Source organism: Rhinatrema bivittatum, chromosome 6, assembly GCF_901001135.1.
Source record: "Rhinatrema bivittatum chromosome 6, aRhiBiv1.1, whole genome shotgun sequence".
In the NCBI taxonomy this organism is placed as follows: domain Eukaryota; kingdom Metazoa; phylum Chordata; class Amphibia; order Gymnophiona; family Rhinatrematidae; genus Rhinatrema; species Rhinatrema bivittatum.
In genome coordinates this window covers 260,547,636-260,563,037 of record NC_042620.1, presented here as the reverse complement: position 1 = coordinate 260,563,037, position 15,402 = coordinate 260,547,636, and the positions used below count along the sequence as shown (strand labels likewise).

At 45.1% G+C, this 15,402-nt stretch overlaps 2 protein-coding genes across 3 annotated transcripts in view; one reads left to right on the top strand and one right to left on the bottom strand.

Annotated features, from left to right (window-relative positions):
• Nucleotides 1-15,402, top strand: part of TMEM219 (transmembrane protein 219) — a 97,439-nt gene that overhangs the window by 46,875 nt on the left and 35,162 nt on the right. The window contains exon 1 of one of the 2 annotated variants that reach the window (XM_029606977.1): nucleotides 10,157-10,206. The exons of the other annotated variant lie outside the window; for it this stretch is intronic. The gene's annotated coding sequence lies outside the window, so the exon portion shown is untranslated. Of the gene's footprint in view, nucleotides 1-10,156; nucleotides 10,207-15,402 lie in introns of those variants that run through there. 2 annotated transcript variants of the gene reach the window in all.
• Nucleotides 9,551-15,364, bottom strand: LOC115094186. The gene is made up of 5 exons (XM_029606972.1): nucleotides 15,166-15,364; nucleotides 14,464-14,895; nucleotides 11,425-12,576; nucleotides 11,227-11,259; nucleotides 9,551-10,172 (listed from the first exon to the last, which is right to left on the bottom strand). Exons 2-5 carry the CDS (start codon nucleotides 14,594-14,596, stop codon nucleotides 10,123-10,125), a joined length of 1,368 nt encoding a protein of 455 aa, XP_029462832.1. The 5' UTR covers nucleotides 14,597-14,895; nucleotides 15,166-15,364; the 3' UTR covers nucleotides 9,551-10,122.

Sequence of the window (15,402 nt, the reverse complement as noted above, 5' to 3'; positions counted from 1 at the left end):
ACACCTCATTTTGAGGAATGTTCGTGTAAAGCGATGTAATATCTAATGTGATGAACCAACACTGCTCTGGTAGAGCCAGTATCTCTTGTAATAACGTAACATATGCAGATATGATGGCGCCTGTTGAACATACGGTTTTAAGAAAAAAAATCAAGAAAATCTGAAAAAGGCTCTAGAATAGAGCCTTTTCCCGCAACTATCGGGCAAACTGGAGGTGTTGAAATATTTTTATTTTTGTTGTTTTGGAAGTCACTACCTGATAGAGGACTGTAGATAAAAAAAAAAGTCACTTCCAGGTAAAGGGGTCCTTGTTGCCACCATGTTTTTGAATTGCGATTCTGAAGTCAGGTCACGGAAGAAAAATGAGAAGATAGCCGGTTTGACATTTGGCTGATGGACATTTGTCATTTTGTGAAGATTAAAGAAAAGATTCCCCCCGAGGCAGAACTTTGTGGTTTGAAATATGATCATGTTGGGGTTGAACTATTGCTAGCTGTATAAAGATGAGTATTTACCTATTTGAAATGAGCATTTACATTGGAGTTCGTCAGCATATATGAGAGATACTATCGAAATGATTTTTAGAAAAATTTAAAAAATGGTTTAAAGATAAAAAATTGATAAAAGTAAAGGGCCTGCTTACCAATTTGAGTTTGATTGACATACAAACTCAGGAAGTGCGGGTCCTACATAAACAATATATGTGGCTATTTAGAATGTTTAAGTATATACCAGTAGACTAATTTTATTTATTTATTTTATTTAATACATTTCTATACCGTTTCACCATTACAGGAATGACCGAAGTGGTTCACAAAATTTTTCCAAAAAAAAATAAACTCTTAAAAAAAACTGAGTTGTGCTTATGGATTTTTCCTCCAGGATCTTGTCCAAACCCTTTTTAAACCCAGCTGTGCTAACTGCTTTCACCATATCTTATGGCAACAAATTCCACAGTTTAATTGTGCACTGAGTGAAAAAAATACGCTCTCTGATTTGTTTTAAATGGGCTACCCAACCCACAAACATTCCCTCCCCCTCTTCCTGCTTACAGGCTGTAACCCTAGCACCTGTTCAGTGGCAGTTTCTTCCTCCTTTGGGTCCACACAAGCTGACGGGTCTCCAGGCCCATGCAAACCAATAGGACTTCTCTTTGCTATGCCACTTCCTCCTTCATGTCTACATGAGCAAATAGAACTCCTTCGAAGCCTATATCAGCCAATTCAGCACCAGCAGCTGGAGCCTTCCAGTATTTGCCCAGAGCGGCAGCAATTAATGTAGAATCCCAGAGAATTCCCAAGCACACCAATTAGATTTTCAGGATATCCATAATATTTGAGATAAATTAGCATATTTGCTATACTGCAGTGACACCTCTGGCAAAAGCCATTGAGACTCTTCCTTTGGGACCCATATGGGCCAATTAAGCATCACGACCCAGAGGCTTCTGGTGCTATTGTCAGAGACACAGCAATTCATGCAGAATCTTGGAGCTCCCAAGTATACCTGTGACCCCATAGCCAGTTGCGTTTTCAGAATATGCATGAGTATGTATGAGATAAATATGTATATAGTATGTGTCTAAGCTATGCAAATCTTACGGAAACCCTGAAAATTGATGGGATTGGGGAGAGGGTTCCTCTTTTCAATTCACTCAAAATCAGTACTGGGATCCTCTCTCCATGAGACTTCATCCTTCATTTACAACTAGCCAGGGATTAGACCTTGCTACTGTTCCTAATCTAATCATTGTAGCTATGATCCAAGTCCAGAAGCCATAGACCACGGTTCTTTCCAGTATCTTGAATCATGGTAACTTAAAAACTGGTATATACTGTAGTTTTCTCCAGAAGCTGGCTCAGTGGACAAAAGTAAGATATCAATGTATGGCTAGATAAGAGGGTTGTAATTTTAATAACATTTAAGCATTTTTTTCTAAATTATTCCAAATTTTTAGCACACAAGCCACTTTTGAGAAAATTGCAAGAGGACCTTGTGAGACTGGGGGATTGGGTGTCTAAATGGCAGATGAAATTTCAATATGAATACATGGAAAGTGTTGCATATAGGGAAGAATAATCCAAACTATAGGTACATGTCGCTGGGTTCCATACTAGGCATCACTACCTAGGCAGAGGATCTTAAGTTATTGTAGGTAATCCTTTGAAATCCTTTGTTCAGCAGGCAGTAGTAGTTAAAAAGAACAAATAGAATGTTAGGTATTAGGAAAGGATTGGAAAATAAAACAGTGGCTATCATGCCTTGTATCAATCCATGGTGCAACCGCACCTTGACTATTATGGGCAGATCTAGTTCCCCCCCCCCCCCCCCCCCAAATATCTTTAAAAAAACCAAAAACAAACCAGAACCCGAAGGGTGACCAAAAGGAAGGGAAGGGAATGTCTTTTCTATGAGGAAAGGCTAAACATGTTGGGGCTCCGAAGTCTGGAGAAGAGATGGCTGAGAAGAGATATGATTAAAAGTCTAGAGTAGGGAGGAATAGGTAAACTAGAAATGTGTTTTTTTTACCCTAATACTACTATAGATATTTAAATACTAAGGCTCTCCACTATGAATGGATTACTGAATTACTCTTTAGATCTATACTGGTAAGAATAGGTTTTCTGATGTTAGTTACAGAAGACTTTTTGGATTTAATTTGATGATAGTTTTAAAAGTATGATGAATTAGTATGTTGGTTGAAGTATGAGAGGTTTTGGTGGCATATGTGACAAAGTAAGTAGTTTAAAAGATTTTTTTGTTTTTATTGCTTTGGGTTTTGGATTTCATAAGATTTTTTCTGTATTTCTATATATGAAAAGTATTTGATACATGATTTAAAAAACAAAATTGTCATTTGTTGAAAATTATATTGAAAAATTGGTTCACTTTCCCCTTTCTTTTGATGATATAAAAAGTCCATAAACCATTATTAGTCATGTAGACTTGGGAAAGCCTCTTCTTATCCTGGTTATGAGCAAGAAGAACGAGATCTGTTCTGTGGGGGCCTGCTGGATATTTGGGACCTGGATTGGCCACATGGAACTTTAGCCAGTCTTGGCATCGCATTTCTTATGCTCTGTGTAGGCATTTAATATGCTTGAGACTATAAGGTGTTAGTATGGCTGAAAGTAAATGAATTATCTATGAAGTAAAAGGTGAATTTTAAAAGCCTGACGTGCTGAAATTAGGGGAGGCGCGAATGTGTCAGCGTTGCACGCTGAGTGGATTATAAAAGCTGCCAGGATACGGAAATGCCGCTGCATGCACATTTTGGAACTTCTCAAAAAGGGGCAGGGCATGGTCTGGGCAGGTCATAGGAGTTTGGGACTTTCACCAGAAATTTACGTGTAAATACTTATGCGATCCGGCATGGGCTGAGGCCCCCTGCCACATAACTTTACTTCTGCTATGGTGGGTAAGTTTAAAAAAAAAAAAAAAAAGCCATTTCCTCAGGACTCAGGACCAATGGGTATAGTGTACTCCTGATAGCAGTTGGAGACGGATCAGATTTCAATCTGATGTCGGCCCTAGTACATATACCCCTGCAGGAAGTGCAGCTCTTCAGTATTTTCTGTCTCCATAGCAGTTAGGGACTCTATGCATGCTCACACAGCGTTAGAGTAAATTTAACAAAGAAAATCAAAATAAGAAGAAATCTTACCTCTACAGACGAGCCCCGCTCTCCTGTGGTGACACCCATTGGGTCCCTCCCTCAGTTGAGATTTCCCGAGGTGATTTCCACGATCCCTCGGTGGTAAGCGACCCTCGGCAAGGACCTAGCCCCCGATATCGGGTGAGGCTAAGAGGCAGCGGGCGCAACCTCAAGCATGGCGGTGAAGGTATTTTCCCTCTCCCCCCCCTGCAGCCGGAGACTGCCCGGAACAAGACCGGGAAGCGCCGAGACAAGGTAAGGTAGAAATCTATTTAAAAGTCTCCAGTCTCTGAAGCTCAAGGAGCCGCCCAGGTCACCAGCCGGGACCAGTGCCACTGGGTTGATCTGCCCTAGCAGGGCTAGACCCAGGGTCAGATCCAAGGGTCCTCCCACGTGGAGACCCTCAGAGCTGGTCGCCATATTGTCTGCGTGGTCACCATCTCCATTTTGCTCCGTTCGCCGCCCTGTCTTCCATTTCAATCTGTGTGCACAGAGGCGAGCCGTGCGCACAAATACCTTGTGCGCACAACGGCGCACGCCCAAGTACCGGGCGCACAAAAGACGCGCTTACTGTGCTGGGCGCATAACTTCAACCTACGCGCACAACAGCGCGCACATCTCCCTGAGCGCACACCAGACTGCACAACTGTATTTTACGCGCACAAGCCATGGCACCACCGGAAAATAAACTCAAAGCTCAGGGCCTTTGCCCAGCATGCCACAGAGCTGCACAGCATGAGGAGGCCACGGCCATGTGTATACAGTGCGAAGAGGCCCTAGGGGATCCAACTCATGGCCATCCCCAGCCGGTACCAGGCTCCAGCCTCTCGAGCAGTACGCCGGACCTAGCAATGCACAGCGGGACTCCCTCTCAAAACGGGGCTCCCCAGGGATACGGCGCCCCTAAGTCTATACCCAGCATCTATTTCCTGGGTGGAATTCTTCAAAGGTCTGCATACCTTCGTCCACATGCAACCGGGGCCTCCTATAATACGGCCACAGGCTCCACCAGAGAACCTCAACACACCGGGACCCTCTATGCCCAGGAAAGTGATCCCATCGCCCAGAAGCCCCACCTTCGGGGACACTGACAACTTAGATGAGGATTCAGAACCCCTGGAAGAAGGGGAACTCTCTCCGGGGACAGAGCCCCATCGAACTGTGAGACGCTTCTTCACCAAGGACGAATTTCCAGACTTGGTTACACACAGCTTAAAAGAGCTTGCTATCCCGGGCACAAGTGCCTCGGGAGAACCTAAGACAAACCCACTATTAGAGGGACTCCGTCAGACCTCCCGCCATTTCCAACTATTACAAGCCATCCAGCAACTAATTGTCCTGGAATGGGATGCCCCAGAAACTACATTCAAAGGGGGCTGGGCTCTGGCAGCCATGTACCCTCTGGACCCAGCCGCCAAAGATCTCCTGGCATGTCCGAAAGTGGATGCCATTGTCTGCGCGGTCTCGAAGCGCACTACTATCCCGGTGAAGGGAGGAGCAGCACTCAAGGATGCTCAAGACAGACGTCTGGAATCTATCCTCAAACAGTCCTTTGATGTCTCCGCTATGTCTTTACAGATCGTGGCCTGCTGTGCCGAGGTGACACACGCCTGCTTAGCACAGACCAGGAACACCACTCCTGGGGAGGCCCTGGAACCAGCTGTATCATTCCTCGTGAACACCGCTTCTGATCTGGTACGCACAGCAGCTAGAGGAGTCTCATCCGCCGTGGCAGCCAGAAGACAAATCTGGCTCCAAAACTGGTCGGCCGACGCATCCTCCAAAACGAGACTCACAAGGATGCCTTTCAAGGGAACACTCCTGTTCGGAAGTGAAGTAGAAAAACTAGCCAACAAATGGGATGAGTCCCCACTACCACGGCTACAGGAGGACAGGAATAAGAGAAACCAGTGATCCTTCCCCCGAACCTCCAGGGGCAGAAGATCACAGCGCTTCAACCCATATAGAAGCACATATCAAGCGGCCCCCGCGGGCCAGAGCCAGTCCTTTCGGAACAAGCACAACAAAAGGGGAGCCAGCTCGGGCTCTGGCCCCAGCCGCACCCCGCAATGAAAAATCAGTCGACCCATCCAAAGGAAGAAGCCATAGGGGGCAGACTTGCCCTATTCTACCAAAGATGGGTCGAGAAACTTTGGACAAGTGGGTCCTATCCATCATTCGAGATGGATATTACCTGGATTTCCACCACCTCCCTCCAGACAAGTTTGTGGAATCCCCCTGCCATGACCCTTCCAAGAGCATGGCAGTGGAAGCTACACTGACCAGATTGCTAGCCTTATAGGCTATAACACTGGTGCCTCCACAACAAATAAATACTGGACATTATTCCATCTATTTTATCATCCCCAAGAAAGAAGGAATGTTCAGACCCATCCTGGACCTCAAGGCGGTCAACCGTCACCTGAAGATTCCTCACTTCCGCATGGAAGCCCTACGCTCGGTAATAAGGGCGATACAACCGGGAGAGTTCCTTATGTCCCTGGATCTGTCGGAAGCCTACCTACACATTCCGATCAATCAAGAGCATCAGCATTTTCTACGCTTCTCGATCCTGGACAGTCACTACCTGTTCCGGGCACTACCTTTCGGGTTAGCCACTACACCCCGGACGTTCACCAAGATCATAGTGGTGGTGGCAGAAACACTGAGGAAGGAAGGAATCCGCATGCACCCTTATCTAGATGATTGGCTGATCAGAGCGAAATCCCCAGAGGAAAGCCACCAGGCAACCAACAGAGTCAAAACTCTACTGGAGAGCCTCGGGTGGGTGGTCAACACAAACAAGAGCTGCTTACAGCCCTCCCAATCTCTAGAATACCTGGGAGTCCGGTTCGACACCAAACAAGACAAGGTTATCCTGACAAAGACAAGGAGATCAAAACTGATGACCCAGTTACAAATCCTGTTGAGCGAACTTTGCCCCTACAAGTTCTTGGCCTCATGGCATCCACACTGGAAGTAGTGCCATGGGCACGAGCTCACTGAGACCCCTACAATGCTCACTATCATCACGATGGAATCCACTGTCCCAGAACTACATCTTTGAGGTTTCTGTGCTAGGTGTCCGGGCCGTGGTCTGTAGCAGTCTCACAGACTCTCTAAAGAAGCCAAAAATTCACCCAAGTGGACGGCCGCAATGACCGAGCGGAGGGTCTCCATGCGAAAACGAGGCACCCAGAGTGCCTTGTTCACTTTGAGATCCAAAATTGGGCGGAAGGAGCCCTCCTTCTTGGGGACCACGAAATATATGGAATATCTGCCGGTTCCGATCTCATGAGGGACCGGGACAATGGCCCCCAGGCCTTCCAGCCGACGCAGAGTGAGTTACCGCCGCTCACCTCGTGTGAGACCCGCAGGGTGACATCAAAACAGGTCCCACAGCAGGTAAGCAAAATCCAAAGCGTAACTGTGTTCGATTATGCCTAGCATCCATTGGTCCGATGCAATCTTGACCCATTCCTCGAGAGAGAGAGAGGCGGCCACCTATCACAGGGACAGATGAGTGGGCCAGCACACCTTCATTGTGAAGACTTACCCCCGGAAGATCCCTGAGGACCCGGGGAGGCCTGTGACTTCGAAAGGAAGACGGCCAAGCCTGCGATCTCTGCGACGGCTGCTGGGACGTATAGGAAGAGGGGAGGAGGAATAGCATAGTGATTAGAGCAGTGGACTATGAACCAGGAGACCAGGGTTCAAGTCCTGCTATCACTCCTTGTGACCTTGGGCAAGTCACTTTACCCTCCATTGCCTCAGGTACAAAAAAAACTTAGATTGTAAGCCCTCTGGGGATAGAGAAATACCTACAGTACCTGAATGTAAACAGATGTGATATCTCAATTGAGATCAAATGTCGGTATATAAAAATAATAAATAAATAAATAAAAAGGCGGCCCTGCCCTGAAGAAAAGGACTGCTATCTGTTTAAGCCCCCCCCCCCCTCCCCGCACTGGGCTCAAATTAGGAGGCGACAGTGTAGGAGGGATCTCCCCTCCCCCTGCAGCCAGCTCCTCTTCCTCCCCTCATGGAGAAGGCAAAATGGCCGCTGTTCCCGTGTTAGATGGGGATGGCCCGGCCCGACGGGTACGCAACCCTGCATCCCGCCCCTCGAACGTGCTGACAGGCTTCCCCTGGCACTCCCCGATGGTCCTTCACCACCGGGGAGACTAACGCACAGGCTATCGCGGGAGAGCTGGACTGGCTCTCCGCAAGCGGAGCATGAGGCACCCCACGGCATGGCAGAAGGTAAGGTCAGCAATCTGGCGCCAAAAACGCCCCTCCGGAGCCCCTGGAACCTGCACTGCAAGAATTTAAACTTCTAAAGGTTTCCTTTTTTTTTTTTTTTAAATGCTGTCACCCAGGGGAAGACCGGCGTCCCTGGGACCACTAACACTGCAGGGCACACCTGAGGAATGCGTACATCTCAGGGTGAAGGGAGGAGAGGGACCGGCCCACCGGTTAATCTCCCCACTTACCAGTCGGCGGGGCTCCGGGAATGCGGCTATCGGGGCGTCCCACCCCAGCCGAGCCTCTACCAAGGTGACTTGGGAGGCGTATCCAACTTCAGCAAAGAACAAAAGTAACTTTAAAAAAAAAAAAAAGTTAATTAGCTTGATGTAGTCAAGGAATCCTTCAGAAAGAACAGACTTTCTGGTAAATTTAAGTCAAATCCCCCCCCCCCCTTTTTTTTTTTTTTTTTTTTTACAGGATCAGGACCGCAGGTTCTGTCACCCTCACCTGCTAGAGTCAGAGAAAATACTGAAGGATCGCAAGTGGCACACCAGTGTAAGAGCGGGTGCCTTCCAGTTTTTTTCTCTGACTCCATCTGCTGGAAGGGGGAGACAAACCAGCGGTCTGGACTGATCCTGGTACGTACAGGGAATTCAAAGTTACCTCCCATCTTGTTAACATATGCAGACAGAAGAGATTTTTGCTTGTTGAGAGGTAATGTACTGAGCCTTTCAAAACCTGTTATTCTCATCCTCTCTACCTAGCCTCATACATAGGCTTGTTAAATAGGGCTGTTATGAGGAGGCACCCTATACAGTCTCTCTCCTTCCTAGTTCTCATTAGCAATGTATAACACCTCCATCCATCTCTTAGCCGAAATGTGTCCTAGTTGGTCTTTCTGCTTTTCATGTAAGTCAGTTTATGTACATACCAATACTGGCTAGTGGGGATGGGTCACTTATTACTACCCATGTTTTGAATATGCAATTTTAGAAACCCTTACAGATCTTTCAATACCACAGTTCAGACTAGAACCAGCAGCCACTGATTCTACTGACCATTCAAAAGGACATCCTCCAGGTGATTAGTGGGAAGCTCTTTACTCAATTATAACTAATTTCTCACTACTACAGAGTTAGATATTCATCTCTGACAGGTATTCAGCCTTCAGCACACAAGTTATTTATTAATTCAGATTTGTTTCCTGAATTACAACATATATACACATAGAATTTAATAATTTTAGGAGTTTTGTTTAGACACCACTGTGAAAAGACATCACAAATGGAATTAGCAGCTGTACCTATCGATGAAAAGGACTTTATCTTGTTGGTTAAGCTTCACAAGCTCTGTTAATTTATGTGGTGGGAGGAAGCACCTACAACTGAGGAGAACTGGGGTTCATTATACTGTCAGGACTGGAAAGATTTGGGAGGTACTGCATCATGGGACCGGGCTCTAATTGCAAAAGGGAATACTAGCATGCAGCAGCACTACCACTTTAGGCCACAAGTCAATAAGAGCTCCATCAGCCACATACATGCTAATCACTGTGCCCTAGGACATAATATATTCTAGACAGCAGAAGACAAGTTATGCTATGAACTACAGCTAAGCACCTTTAAAGACTGTCTCCTGTGGTTTCACTTTTTTTTTTTTTTTTTTTTAATAAACGTGAGCAGGACTAGCCCACCACACCTACCACAAAGGAAAAAAAAAATCATTACATTATCATCAAATTTAGGTAAATTAAGCACACACAGATTTCCAAGATGTATTTAAATATATATTTTTTTCTAGTTGATCACCAATTGTGAGTTTAACATGTATATTTTCTCTTTTTTTCATTCAAAAGACAAGACATTCTTACTCCTAAAATCAAGGTTATTTCCTTTAAAAAAAAAAAAATTTGTTTTTAAAATTTTTGCTAACAAAAAAAAAAAAACAACACACTCCCAAAATTTAAAAGGTGCATTTGGATAGGAGCACAAGGGGTGAAACGGTAGGAGGATTTTGCTTTTACCACTGCCAACCCTCTCCCTACGGGAATGCAGTTATGCATTAAAAGTGTGTATGTATGAAGGCTAGCATCTCTACACCCACCCTTTCTGTGTTTTCAGTTTACATTAAAAAACATTTTTTTGCAGTATTTGAAAACAGGTAGTGATGGGGGAGCAGGAGAAAGTGAGGTCAGCCACAGACTGTACTGGTCTCTGATTTTAACCTTTTCCATCTGTAGACTCTGAATACATCATGACTCGTGCTGGATCTGTGGAGAAGAATTGAGGGAAAGAAGCAGAAAGGTCTGTCAACAGGGCTCCCCATCTCACCAGGAAACTCCTTCCTGCACAATGCACCCTCCCCAGCTGGCCTCTCCTCCCCCACACGGACAACATTCTTCCATAGTTACGCTTTCACCCACAGCTAGCACTCTACTCCTCTCAAGGCACTCCAATCCCACCTCCGCAAGTACCTCACCGATAATTAGTATCCCCCCTCTGCCTCCCTTACAGAGATTCTCCCAAACCCAATCTCTCCACTGGGAGCCATACCACAGCACCAATCTTAACTATCTTCAGCTTCAGACAGCACCACTTGTTATGGTGTTCCTTGAGGCAATATCACAGCACAAAATGGTGGTTTCCTAAGAGGTAGCACTGTATGAGATTTTGTTTTATGGAATATATACTAATTGTGCAAAAGCATGTGTACATGGGGATTTCACAGTCAACATTGCATGCAGCAGCTCCACTGCAGAGGTATGTATGGCCTACACATGATGTGCAATACTCATACAGAAGTCATATATAGATTAAAATTCCCATCAGATTTAAGTTAAGTAGCCCACGTATTTCCAAAGTATGTAGGTACTTTGAAAATTTACTACTCTTGGTGTTTGTTGAAAATCATCTAGCATAAAACGTGTACGTGGCAGATCCTACAGGAAAAGTCCAACACTATCAGCCAGGCAAACTAAAGAAAGCTATTGCTATTCCTGGGCATAAGTCATAAGAAATGGATCTACTGTATGGACTGTCAGGTACTTGTGACCCGGATTGGCTACTATAGAAGAATGGATGCTGGGCTCCATGGACCTTTGTCTAACACAGCAAGGTATTTCTCATGTTCATTTTCCTCCCCCAGTCTAACCACACCCTCAGGAATGCCTCTTTATAACCCAGCTAAAATTACAAGCACTAAGGAAGCCCGCTTGTACTTTTAGCTAGGCAGGAGAGTAATTTTCAGACAAGCCAATTTACCCAGATAAATGGCTTTCAAACTTGCCCTCTAAAAACAAGCAACAATGTACAGTTTAACCTTACCTATTTTGTGCAAATTCCATACCCGATCCCATTCTAGAGAAAAGAGAAAAAAAAATTAGCAGTTAACATTACAACAACAAACATTATTCAACAATTTTCCTTGCTATTCCATTAGTAAGAGCCACATAAAATTCTGCCAGTGCACTTCAATCCTATCTTGCAATACCACAAGAAAGATTTTCCTTAACACTAACTTACCTTGCATGTGGTACCACACTGCTGCTTCCCAGTCCTTCACACTTCCCGATTCCCAGCATGCTTGGTGCTCCCTCTCTTCTGCTATCTCCAGGACATTTGTGAGGACGAGGGGAGGTGCCTCGGCTGTAGCCACCGCCTGTCCAGCATTTGGATCATTGATAAAGGAAAGCCCCCACTCATTCTGAAAAATGGCACCCAGGTGCTCTTTAGACTGAGAATGTGCAAAGGTCGGAGAACCAGGAGCACAGTGTCCATTCTTGCAGCTCTGTGAAAAGTCCAAACAATGCGGCTCTGAGGTCCCAGGGGATGCAGGAATAGCTGAAGTGGGGTGGAAAACAGTAGAAGTGGTAGCACCTGTGCCATTCCGATATGGGTCATTTTGGCTGGTGGACAGCACACAGTTGGGCAAACTGTTGGTAGTCTTCACTGCAGAGGCAGGCACCATGGTGGTCTTGGTTACCGGTCCTGCAGCAGGCTCCAGGGCCCTTTTTTCTAGGTTTTCTTTCACCTTGCTAGCATAGCTGATCTTCGGCAGAGTACGGGCACTACTGCTGTCCACTGGGAAGACTGGAGGTTGCTTGAAAGGTGACCAGGTTGCCTCTCTCCCACCTGTGGTGGGGACTGCCTTCTCTTCCACCTCTTCATGCAGCTGAGGGGCATCTGCAACTCCTAGTGCTCCATGTGGAGAGGCAGGACAGCCCCCAGTTTTCACACTGCCAGTACGAATAGGTCTGCATTTCAAAGAGTCACTCTTCACCTCATCAGGAGACCCCAGTAGTTCCTTGGGCTTCTGCACTCGTGTATAGCTCCGGCTCTCAGTGCTGGATTGATGAGGCCGATATCCATTGACTACACCATTCTGCCGCGGACCCCAGTCTCTTCTAAACTTCCTTTCAAAATCTCTGAAGTTTCTCCTGAAGCCTGGTTGGAAGGACCCTGAGCGGTCAGTGTAATGCGACTGTTGCCGATGATAACTATAATGGTGGGATGAGGGTCTCTGTGTCTGGCGGGGGGCTGTGATCTCTCGCTCAGAGATCTGCAGATTCCGGATGTTTAGGCTGTTGGATGGGCTCAGCGGGGTGCTCTCCTCACTCCGACTGGACACTGCTTCAATCTCTGGATCTATGCTGCACCCATTAGAATCCCAGGACCCTGGAGAGGAGGAATAGACCTGCATTCAGTGACAACTCAAATGACAGAGGCACAATTATCCCCAGGCTCAGCCAGCTAACAAGGAGGGGGACAACTACTCTGTGGAAAATCAGAAATAAAATTCCACAAAAGATACATAATATACAAGATAATGTTACCAGCTGGTTGTTGTAACTGCTTTCTGAAATCACTTATTTTAAATAGTAACTACTGCTTTTAAGAGGGTAGGGCAGGGCTAAAAAAATCCCAGGTACTGAATTACCTGGATACCTAAAATTTAGCCTAAAGAGGAGCCATGTTCAGGAGAAACAAGGCTTGGATATTGCCAATTATAAATATAATAAATTAATGGCAAAAAAGGGAGGGGGAGCAAAATAAGAAATTATACAAACAAAAGGAAGAAAAAAAAGTTTCTTTGGCTCTTAATTTGCGCTGGTGCTAAAGATTTTTAGAAAAAATGTCTACTACTGTAATAAGAGGCCTGGCAGGTGTTACATAAAGACCAGGAGGAGTAGGAATAACAAAGCAGCATTTTATGGTGGGTGAGTGCAGAAACAGCTTCCCTCAGCAGAGGCAGAAATGGATCAGGATTGGACAAAAGCACAGTGGGGAAGTAAGGTGGCAAAACCAAAGATGGAGTAGCATGTGCAGTGTCGTAGCAGCTAGGGAGGATGGAAGAATGAGTGGACCGAAGTTTTATCTGCCATAAGTTTCGATATTCTATAAAACAGGAAACAAAGTACTGTTACTTCCTCATGCAATCTACTCTGTTTTATCTGTAATGGCATGCCCATGGCCCTCCCTCCCCTTCTTTCCAGTTTAAGAAAAACATCCCTCTTCTCTCCAAGAAAAGGTCTTTACCACACAACCAAGCACCTAGCTGCAGAAATAACATCTTCACCCATCGCTAAAGAATGGGAGCCAATAAACCCTTCCCACAGAAAAAAGAAAATTACTATAATACCAGTTTAAATATTTGTAACCAACTTTTGAGCCCTATTCTAAAATGCCCAATTTTATTTTTTTTGTGGGACAGGAAATGTCTGGAAGGCAGATTAAACTGAATTTACATTCTGGAGTTTTGTTGTAAAAGCCCTAAATTCTACTAATATTTTAGGCACTCAAAAATTTTCTTAAACATGTTATTTTAAATCTTTCCTTTCCCTATAATCAAATTAACTCCTTTTCTCCCTTTAAAAAAAGTGTTTCAAATATCACATTTAGTGAATTTAAATAAGCATGTTGGTGGTGGGGTGGGGGACAGGGATATGAGAAGCCCCAGTGACACCTCTTTAATTTCTTCCTAAACTCTTTGGGGGTCACTCCAATAATCCCATATCCGAAAAGAAATTCAGCTCCTGGCTGAGGCAGTTATGGAATGTGTTCCTAATGGAAAAAATTAAAATGGCCATGAACAAGAATAAACATTCAGTTTGAAATGGTTTGGAAACCCTTGGAGGTATAGTTATAGTGTGGCTTGGAACCACCCCTAAATCATATTGGCTAGCACAACAAACTACTACTGTCTGACAATTCAGCATCATATTCAGATAAAGGGAGCTGGATGCCCTACTGTTCATGTGGATGGTTTACCATTATATTCAGTACAGATTTATGGCCTGGGGTGGAAATATTGACATGGTATGCTGAGTGATATATTTGTGTTGTGGAGTTGCCCTAATTCAGTGACATGATACTCTTGAATTTTTCTAGTGATGTATTTTTTTTCTCTCAGCTATGTTTTTATTAAAATAACACCTTTAAAATATTTAAATTCAACCAGTTTTTACCCCAGAATTCTTTCAGTTCAAGTCAACCACTTCACTACCTGTATACTTTTAGAGGCTTTTCAAGATGCCTACCTCCTTTTTACCCACAAGCCCATACCTGATTTGGTCCTGATACGATCCTTCAGCGGTTCAATCTCTGATTCGCCCTTATAATATTTCTCCTTCCTGCGACTCGGCCACAGCTCCTGGGGGTTCATATTTTCATCACTGGCAACACTACCCTTCTGCATAATCTTCTATTTTCAATTTTCAAAACCGGTACTCTCCACGAATATTAAAGAATAAAAAAAAATACAATGTACTCAGCAAGCTGATTCCTTGACGTTTATTGAGAGGAGAAAAAAAAAAAAGCCTTTTTTTTCAAATGGGAGAAGAGATTAATGTACACAGGGTCAGTTTTTGATTTTCTAAGTTACTATAATAGAGATTTTTGCGCCTTGGCTTAGAGGTGATGGGAGTTGCTGCTGCTCTTCCTCTTTTTGAGCGCTGGGGTGAAGAACACATGAAAAACGTGTAATTTAGGAAACACCTGCAGGAGACACACACAAGGCAACATAAGTATATAACTAACTTACAAGGCCTGAAAGATACCCCGCACAACTTCCCAAACCCGAGGAACCTTCCCCTTACCTCTCCCAGATCTCAAAGACTCATCCCCTTAGATGGCCCAGACGAGAAAGAGCAGCTCACTATAACTAACCAGGCCTCAAAAAGAACCTCCGCCCACCCAATAGCTCACCAGGCCTGAGGTATCCCAGGAAACACCCCAGGAGTGAAAGAAGCACTCGGTACAACTCACGCGATTTAGCTCGACACGGGGACTCCAGAATGGGGCGCGAGAAGCAGCTTGAGCAGCGCGGAAAAGCCCCAGGAAGCAGTAACCTTGCAGATCTCGGCGGCGGCAGCAGTCAGAAAGAGGATCTGATCAGCCCAAACTCGGAGCATGTGACTGCTCCAGAGAATGGAGTCCGACGTAAACGCAGCCTCACCATCCACAGGAAGCAGATTCGCCAGAAGAAAGAAGCAGTTGATGAGA

Excerpts from the sequence above, each read along its gene's own strand:
- LOC115094186 (XM_029606972.1), bottom strand. The coding sequence starts at position 14,596 with ATGCAGAAGGGTAGTGTTGCCAGTGATGAAAATATGAACCCCCAGGAG. Across the intron at positions 12,577-14,463 it reads TCGTATCAGGACCAAATCAG|GGTCCTGGGATTCTAATGGG; the intron begins GTATGGGCTTGT and ends CCTCCTCTCCAG. Across the intron at positions 11,260-11,424 it reads AGTGTGGTACCACATGCAAG|AATGGGATCGGGTATGGAAT; the intron begins GTAAGTTAGTGT and ends TCTTTTCTCTAG.